We start from the raw sequence: 9,357 nt of genomic DNA, 5'->3' as shown, positions 1-9,357 counted from the left end.
CATCGCCCCATGATTGCCCTGCAGGGGGAGGCCCCGGTTATCAATCCATCAGGGGGCTATACAATTGCCCCAAAGAGGGAGGCCCAGGCCACTGACTGGCAGGCTGCAGCGGGTGGGCGGGGCCTCCCTCTGCAGGACATGATCAATCTCATAATTGCCCTACAGAGGGAGGCCCAGGCCACTGCCGGCGGGGCGATCAATCAAGGGGGCTCTATGATCACCCCAAAGAGGGAGGCACAGGCTACCCAGCCAGTGGTGCTGCGGCGGGTGGGTAGGGCCTCCCTCTGTGGGGGCGATCCATTGCAGAGCCCCGGCTGGGTGGGCAGGGCCTACCTCTTTGGGGCCATTGATCATAAGGCTTCTGGACTGTGAGAGGCCAGACTGAGGGACAACCCCCCACCCCCGAGTGCACATATTTCATGCACCGGGCCTCTAGTAAACTAATAAATTTATCCATATACTATATGTTTCATGTTTATACTATGTACCATTTAGCAGAGGAAAGACTTCATGAGGGTTTATTTAAATGATTTATAATAATATCCTAAGAATGTCAATTTATACAAATGAATTCTGTATAAAGTGTAAATGGTCATCTTAGCAGGAATATAAGAAGTCCCTATAATGCAAAAGCTGATTGTAAAGCACCTTATAAAGCAGTGAAATTTATATAATTTAGTCATTACTTTTCTACAATAGAAAGTTATCCAGTATTCTTCACTGTTAACTTCATGCTAATATGTTCCAAGTTTAGAATCCTTTACCAATAAAAGAAATAGGAAAGAAATTAATAGCTTCTTTTACTTCAAGTAAGAGGAAAAACTCTTATCACACAGTAATGAAACCAAGCAAATGTGGGTCTGTGACTATAAGAATGCCTATCATTAATAAATTATTCCAATTCCTCCATGGCATTTAAATTGTAATTTAAAACCCAATAAGCAAGAAACCATAAGAAAAGGACCAAACTCTACCATGAAATAAGGAATTATAATAAAGTCTATTCAGCCCTAAGTATTTAGCTGAAGACAATGACTGGAGTAGCACACGCTTCATCTAAATGACACCATTTAAACAGTGCTAAAATATAATGTTACTTAAGACTAATAAATATGGTACATTATGTGATTCCAACCATTCTGAAAAAAAATGTACTAACAAGTACTGTAACAGCATCCCCACCAGCTTGGAGCCTACAAAGTCAATTACATTGGCCATATCTTTCCAGATGATTTAGGAGTGCCTTTTAACATTACAAACATAAATCTATCACAGTGTTGGAATTCCGATGTATTTTTGTGCTTCTGGAGCTGCCTAAAAATGAAAAGGCATCCAAGTGAAATGCATTATATACTTATTATACTCAAAATTGCAGTGCCTAAAATGTGAAATAATTCTCTACCATTTAGCTGTCTGCCTTACACTATATTCTAGATTGCTACTTATATTTTGAATAGTTAGTGGCAAACCATGTTTTTTTTTTAAAGATAGTATGTGGCTGTGCTTAAGTTTATATAAAAATAGCATCTTTACAACCATACTGAAATTTAATCCTACAAAAGGTAACAGAATATGTCACACACACAAAAAAAACACCCCAAAACAAAAACAATACTTTTGAAAGGGAAACAATGTAAATTTATTTCAGGAACTCATATTACAAAAGGTCCTCTGGGTCATTTTACCACACTAAAGTAACAAAGTTGTTAAAATACAGCACATTGTAGTATAGAACTTGAAATAATTCCTATGAAATAATTCCTAAAGTCATTGGTGTTATAGCTATCTCTATAAGTGCTTTTCCTTCCTAATATAGTCAAAGTTTAATTATAAGGTTGACTATATTTAAGTCTTTTTTCCTCCTTATCTCTTCAGTTCCCTTGTTAATGTGGTCTGTACAGTATTTTGTCTGATCTGAACTATATGATCCAGGAAGTGAGGTTGGGGAAAGTAGACCTTGCATTGGTGGAGGAGGTAAAAATCCTTTTGATATAGGCCATATACCAGGATTTGTTTCATTTGGTTGTGTAAAGGGAGGGCCCAGAGTTTCTTGGTCTTCAGTTAACTAGGGTAAAAAGTTAGGATTGTGATGGTTGAAAGCTCATTTTCAAGCAAGTGAACCACCATGTTGAGATAGAGGAGATCCTGGAGGAGAAGAGTTCATATAAGGTGGCACCTGAGCAATAATCTATCCAGGGGGAAAGTTACTGTTAATGGATATAAAGTCATGGGTGGAGGTCGCTGATCCATTGTGCTTGTGTGGCACACATTGCCTAGGACAGCGGTCGCCAACCGGTGGTCTGAGGACCACTGGTGGTCCGTGAGGCCCGAAAGGTTGGCGACCGCTGGCCTAGGAGGTGCAGACAGCATGGTGCACTGCTCTGGTGGAATGTGACTCACATGGTCCTTGACCAGCAACATTACAGGGCTATCAGCTGTTGATGAGGAAATACAAGGATGAACCTTTTCCAGTGGAGCACAAGTAACAAGTTTTTCAGTTTTCCTATGGCAATGGTTGATATGAGCTTATAAGTTTCTTTGAGAAAAATATGTTCTCTTGCATCCTTGGACAGCGCTACACGTGAAGAGAGAACTGTGCATGCTCAATTTGCAGCACAGGAACACTATGGCCTGGACACATCTCCATTTTCAGGGGGATTTAGTTTGTTTGTTTTTGCATAAGTTAGCACAGTCATAGCAAAAAGCATTCTTGCAAGGAATCATGTGCCCACAGATTTTAATAGGAAAATCAAATTTGTCACAGAAATGAACTGGTGAATCATCCCTTTTACCTATTATGTTTACCTTAAAGTCTTCCCAAAAGCATTCAGGAAAAATTTTCTGTTTTCTCAACAGTTCACCTCCATTATAGTCAGGCCCTTCTTTGTTATATTCAAATTCTTCGCAAGCAGACCTCCTGTTCACAGTCCTTAGAGTTTGGCACACAAATCTGCCTTTGGTCACCTGCTTGAAAATGAACTTTAAAGGAATTCTTCAAAGATCAAGGCCACACAATGATCCAGAACTCTCAGCATCTGGTAACCAATTATCAGCATCTGTGGGGTCCACGTTGGCATAATGGAGCCCATTATGGAGCCCAGGAGACAGAGGTTAGATAAGATCCCACTCCCAACCTATGTAGCTATGACCTCCAAGGGCTTTCTTCCTCTCCCCTGCCCTATCACACCTCTCTGAGGAGGGAGTCAGGCATAGTTTGGACAAGGGGAAAAGAAGCTTCGGTGTTGAGGTTGCAAAGGCTCCTCTTCATGTGCCATAAGAGAAAGTGGTCTTTAACTGGAAAAGAGACTGATGGGAACAGGGAAGTAGGCACAGCCAAAAGAATAAGTTCCCAGCAGGTCCCACAGAGCATTGCCTTCTGGGATATCCTGATTTTTATCTGACTGCATTTTTTAAACTGCCTTAAATCTCTTGATGGTATATGTGTGCATGTGTGAGAATGTGTATGTGTACACATATATGTATATGTGTGTATACATATGTACACAGGTATATACACTGAGTGGCCAGATTATTATGACCGGCCAGATTATTATGACCACCCAATCAGTACTTCATTGACACTTCCAAAAATACTGCATATTGAAAACTTCCTAAGCAAATACTCTCAAGGTTTTATTATTATTATTATTTGCATAACTAATTCACTTCATTGTACTGATGGGGTGGTCATAATAATCTGGTCGGTCATAGTAATCTGGCCACTCAGTGTATATGTACATATATGCACACACATCTTTAAGATTTTGTCATGATACAATTAATTTAAAATCATCTTTGTCTTGAGGAAAGGAATACCATATTTATCTTACAAAGGAAGAGTCATGTAAAAAGTAGTTAAAATGGTAATTTCACAGGGCTAAACATTTGGTATCCTTGCTTAAAGAATGATGATGGGAATTTAGGCCAAATTTCCTCAGGTTTCACCTTCCTGCAGGTAGAAACAGGACCTCAAAAATAATCACTTGGCTCCACCCCGACCTCACGGGGTCTCTCCTGAAGACATTGACCTTTTTGGCTATGTCAACTGTCAAGTATCCGCAGAATACACCAGGGGGAAAAATCACTGATCAATCAGAGAAAGTTTTTAAGACTTAACTGCAGTATGGGAAAACATTGCCTTAATAGAATCTAAATAGTGTCTTAGAAGAAGGATGATAGCAGGCTAGAATCTCAGGGACTGGGCTGGCTGATTTCAGGGCAGGTCTTTAAAGGTTAATTGGGCAGGTTTTATAACATGACAGCTATAGATTGGTAGGCACAGGGAGGTGAGAATACTGAAGTGAATATTAACGGGGACCAGGTTATTCTTGTTAAGTAAACTCTTTTCTTTGGCTCATGATTTTATCTTTTAGGAAAAAGTATTTCCTGGAAAAAATCACTAAGTTTTGCTTATTAGAATTATTTAACACTAGAGGCCTGGTGCACGAATTCGTGCACAGGTGAGGTCCCTTGGCCTGGCTGGTGATTGGGACCAATGGGGGGCAGGGGGCAGCCGGCTGGGGAGAGGGACCTCAGGAGGTTGGCCTGCCAGCCGTGGGAGGTTAGCTGTGGGAGCGTACTGACCACCAGGGGGCAGCTCCTGTGTTGAGCATCTGCCCCCTGGTGGTCAGTGCGCATCATAGCAACTGGTTGACCGGTCATTCGGTCACTTAAGCTTTTATATATATAGATAGAAACAGAAAACTATCCCCAGTCCCATTATTGTTCTGCTTGATGACAGGAAATTATGTTGGTTTACTTTTCTCTGGTCTGGCTTGTTGGGCTGTTGATTCTTGGCTACACCAATGGCAAAAGCACAATAATGCCATGAGAGTTACCACAGGCACCAGTACCCACCAATGACCAAAGTCACTGTTGCCCCAGGAAAGAAACAATACTCACCAGAGGTGCTGCTGAGTCCAAGAAGAACAATGCGCTTCTTTCCCCTCTTTCCTTTCACTCTATTACATGGACTACAAAGCACTTCAGACTCAGCATTTCCAGTGTGTTAAAGAGGTTTTGCTGAAATTGCTCTTTTAATATTTACTTGCTCTTAACGATTGCTCCTGACAAAGACTCAGGTAGTGCAAACTGATGGTGGGTGGTTTAAATTTGAATGTTTAATGCCATTCACCTCTGCCACCTCCTCTATTTCCTGAGCCTTTTCAGTATTCCAGCAATGCTACCTTCTCTTAGGACCATTCACTCTCAGAAGGCAACTTCATCCCCCATGCAAATGCATTCCTCACGGGCCCATCTCATGGAGTCTCCACCTAACCTACCTAAACTCTACAGCCATCACACTTTATTCTCTTAAGCCAGGCCTCCTATTACATGTTGATTTAAATTGTATTAACGTGAAATTTTGTTGGCTTTTTTAAAAAGCTGTATTTTTTAATAAGCCAAAGTGGTTCTTACCAAAGTATGGATGTTCTATCCCTATTATAACTGGCAAGTCAAAATTCTGAGCAAAAACTAAAACATAGCATTAAGACATATGCAAATGTTCCTGTTTTACAATTACTATTACTTGTTTGCCAGGCAGTTTATGAGGGTTCAGTATTTTTTTCATTGATGTGCATATAATTCAAAGACCATGAATACAAAGGGGGGAAAGTCTGTCAAATATAATGTCCATACTTCTTTCCTTTCCCAGAACCAGTGTTTTTCTGTCTAAATTGAGACATTTCTCATATGACAAAATGTCCTTACACCTGACCCTGAGGGAAAAAAAAGCCAGGTTTCTTTCCTAGTTGGCTAAATTTGCTTTTGCTGCTCATTGGGTCTACTTCAAATTATTTTGTAATAGATTCAAAGCTCAGCCTTTGCGTCATAAAAGCATTCTTCACTATAGACAAGTGATGTTAACTTCGAGTCTAGACACCCCACATCCAGGAGCTGCTCTGGTTCAGCACTTGCAATAGCTCTGCTTACAGTATATGCTTGTTTATAGCTGAGAAGCCTGACCTGAAAGCCCTTAATAAATATTATTTGGTGAAATTGTTGATAAAATAAAAGGTACTGACCTTCCATTTATCCCTATCAGATTAAGAAGCTATCTTGCTATACAGTGGGGCCTTGACTTACGAGTGTCCCGACTAACGAGTTTTTCGAGATACGAGCCGTCTTTTGGCCGATTTTTTGCTTTGAGTTGCGAGCTAAAATTCGGGTTACGAGCCAGCTTCATATACCCCACCACTAGTTGGCGCAGCGAACGTCACAGTGAACGCCACAACATCAGCCCAGCATCACGTGTCATTGTAATGGTGAAAATTGATTTGACATATGAGTAATTTGAGTTATGAGCTCCGTCACGGAACGAATTGAACTCGTAAGTCAAGGCCCCACTGTACTTGAAAAGCTGCCATTACAAATTGATCCCTATTTAGTGCTTTTAAACAAAAAGTTAAATGGGCTTCCATTCAGCCACCTCCTTTAGGGCATAGTGATTCTGTCCTTCAATATCATTCTCTTAAAAGTTCCTAGACTTACATTGGATTGACAAAAGATTCAGTGTCAGCCTATAACAGTGACTGGATATCAAAATATTTGGGTTTGGAGATTTAGAAGAAATTGCATCTTTTGAAATTGCTTGGACTCATGGAGGCCTGTTTGAATTCGACTGCTTCAAAAAAATCTAAATGAGGTTGGCGATGAAGAATTATGGACTGCACAATGAAGATCAACGTGCACAATTAATGCTGGGAAACAGGATGAGACATCTCCGTTTAAGCCACGTTGCCATCTGGCCCAGACGCAGTCATTCTACCAGAGTGACACCAAAGGTCAGCGGGAGCGAGAGCCGTATGTCCCTCTGCCAGGCTCCTGGATTTTATTTCTCATTTAAGGGAATCTGATCTGTCATTCTTCTGGCTCCTGTGGGCTTTAAATTCACATAATCAACATATCACTGCCAGAGACTTAGTAATAGCTGAGGTAGTTTAAAGGTGAGTGGAGAATAATTGTGCTCCCAAGCCAGATGCCTTCAGTTTTGCAAAGAAATAAAAAGTCCATCTCTGGTCCAAAAAGTAAAGCAAATTGCCCTGTTTGAAAAAGACCTTGGCTGTCCTCCCAAATGTGCCAGTAGCTATATTTTATGGCCAAGGAGGGCTGGCCCTTTGCAAAAGTTTAGAGCAGTGGTTCTCAAAATGTGGTGCACAGACCCCTAGGGATTCCCAAGGTTCTTTCTGAGGGTCCCTCGGGTCAAAACATCAATACTAGTATGATGTTATTTGCTGTTTGACATTTGCAATGATGTTACAAAAGCAATGGTGGGTAGTACTGCTGACATCTTAGCACTAAGCAAGGCAATGGTACCAAACTATACCAGTCATCGCTGTATTTTTTACTGCCACACAGTAAAAAGAAAATAGCAGTTTCATCTAAGAATGTCCTTGATGAAACTCTAAAAATTATTAACTTATTAAATCTAAACCCTTGAGTCCTCATCTTTTTCATCATTTGTGTGACAACATAGAAAGTACTCATAAAGCACTTTTGCTGCATACCAAAGGACAATGGCCGTCTCAAGGAAAAGCATTTATGTTGCCATTTGAGTTGGAAGGTGAACTATCTGCTTGTTTCGTGGAACACTATTTTCACTTGAAAGAGCAAGTGACAAACTATGGCTATTCAACCTTGGGTATTTGGCAGATATTTTCTCAAAAATGAACAAAGTTAGCCTGTCACTTCAAGAAAAACAACTGACAATATTTATTGCCAATTATAAAATTCAAGCTTTTGAATGAAAATTAGAATTTTGAAAATCATGCACCTGTCACCATGATCCTGACAGCTTCCTAGTACTTATATGATGAGATCAGTGGTGATTAATAATGAATGTATTTTTTAATTGTATGATAAAATGTGTCAACATTTAGAAGTTCTTCATAACTCAGTGAACCAATATTTTCCAATGGTTGATGTTATAAAATCATGCATGATTAAAAGACCCATTTAAAATCAAGACAACAATGAATTTTAATGTAACAGAGTATGAAAGTTTCATTAATATGCTTCAGATTCCATATTGCAAATAACCTTTAAGAAATTATCACTTGTTGAGTTTGAGTTTAGTTTCAAAGAAAACTATACACAATTATCTAAAAGGCTATTCAAATGCCCCTCCCTTCTCCAACAAATCTATAAGAACCTAAATTTTCTTCCTTTATTCCACCAAAACCAAGTATCACAAAAGATTGAATGCAGAAGCAGATATGAGAATCAGGATGTCTTCTATTTAACTAGACATTACAAAGATTTGAAAAATTTTACAACAATGCTGCTCTTCTCAGTAATTTTTTCCTTCGGGGAAATATATTTTCATAAAAGTGTGTTGATTTATTATTGTTATGTTTAAATTAAATAATAAAAAATATTTTTTAAATTTCTCGATAGATACACTCCATATAAACAACAACTCTTTGTGGTCATCAATATTTAAGAGGGTACAGGAATCCTGAGTAAAATGTTTAAGAACTACTGCTCTTGGTGATCTTTAACATATTTTCACCTTCCCTCTCAGAGACACGCCACCTCTCCTTACATTAACTCCCCCAAACTCTCATGCAAATTGAATTGCCCAGAAGGTCTCAGATGGTCCCCATCTTCAAAATAAGCAGATGGTGGTATGGGAAGGGAAAGAAAGATCAAGATCACTTAAAACACCAAATACTGTGCTATGAATCTAATATATGGTACCTCATTTAATCTTCACAACAGCCCTATGAAATGATGATGATGATGATGATGATAATGTGCCCTAATAAAGGGGCATCAGGACACATGGGGAGCTAATGTTATTGCAAGGGTCAACAAAACCACAGGTTCACTAAGAATTATCTGTATACCAAATAAATAAAGGGTGCCCCAAAATTCACACAAGAAGTAATTTTGATAGAAAACACAGGTTTATAATTAAAAATTGTAAATTTTTTATTTATTCATAAAGTATACAGTATAGGGTTATGTATGGAATAGCATATTGGGTAAATGGATTATCATGTTGCGATAGCGAGCACCATTAACTGTTATTGCCTGAGCAGCTGCATTTTCGAAGAAGAATGGTCCGATGATGCTTCCAGCCCAAAATCCGCACCAAACAGTGACACGTTGTGGATGCATTTGTTTCTCAACAATCACTCGTGGATTTTCTGAACCTCAAATGCGACAATTTTGTCGATTAACCAAGCCATCAAGATGAAAATAAGCCTCATCGAAATTCAGCTACATTTATGCAAAATGGTCATGGAAAATTTCAACAAAAGAGTGGGTATGTGCCAGCAAAGCCATGGAGGCCATTTACCTGATATGCTACTTCATACATAACCCTATACTGTATACTTTAGGAATCAATTA

The 9,357-nt window shown here is 39.3% G+C and overlaps 1 protein-coding gene across 1 annotated transcript; it reads right to left on the bottom strand.

Moving 5' to 3' along the window:
- Positions 1-1,816: 1,816 nt before the first annotated feature.
- Positions 1,817-5,299, bottom strand: ZNF645 (zinc finger protein 645). The gene is given in 5 exon segments (XM_014543437.1): positions 1,817-2,091; positions 2,125-2,188; positions 2,401-2,624; positions 2,679-2,992; positions 5,283-5,299. Coding segments are annotated over 5 exon segments (894 nt in total).
- Between the last annotated feature and the right edge of the window lie 4,058 nt (positions 5,300-9,357).

This window comes from Myotis brandtii, unplaced genomic scaffold (assembly GCF_000412655.1).
Source record: "Myotis brandtii unplaced genomic scaffold, ASM41265v1 scaffold326, whole genome shotgun sequence".
In the NCBI taxonomy this organism is placed as follows: Eukaryota; Metazoa; Chordata; class Mammalia; order Chiroptera; family Vespertilionidae; genus Myotis; species Myotis brandtii.
The sequence above is the reverse complement of the archived record's forward strand: the minus strand, read 5'-3'. Positions and strand labels throughout refer to the sequence as shown.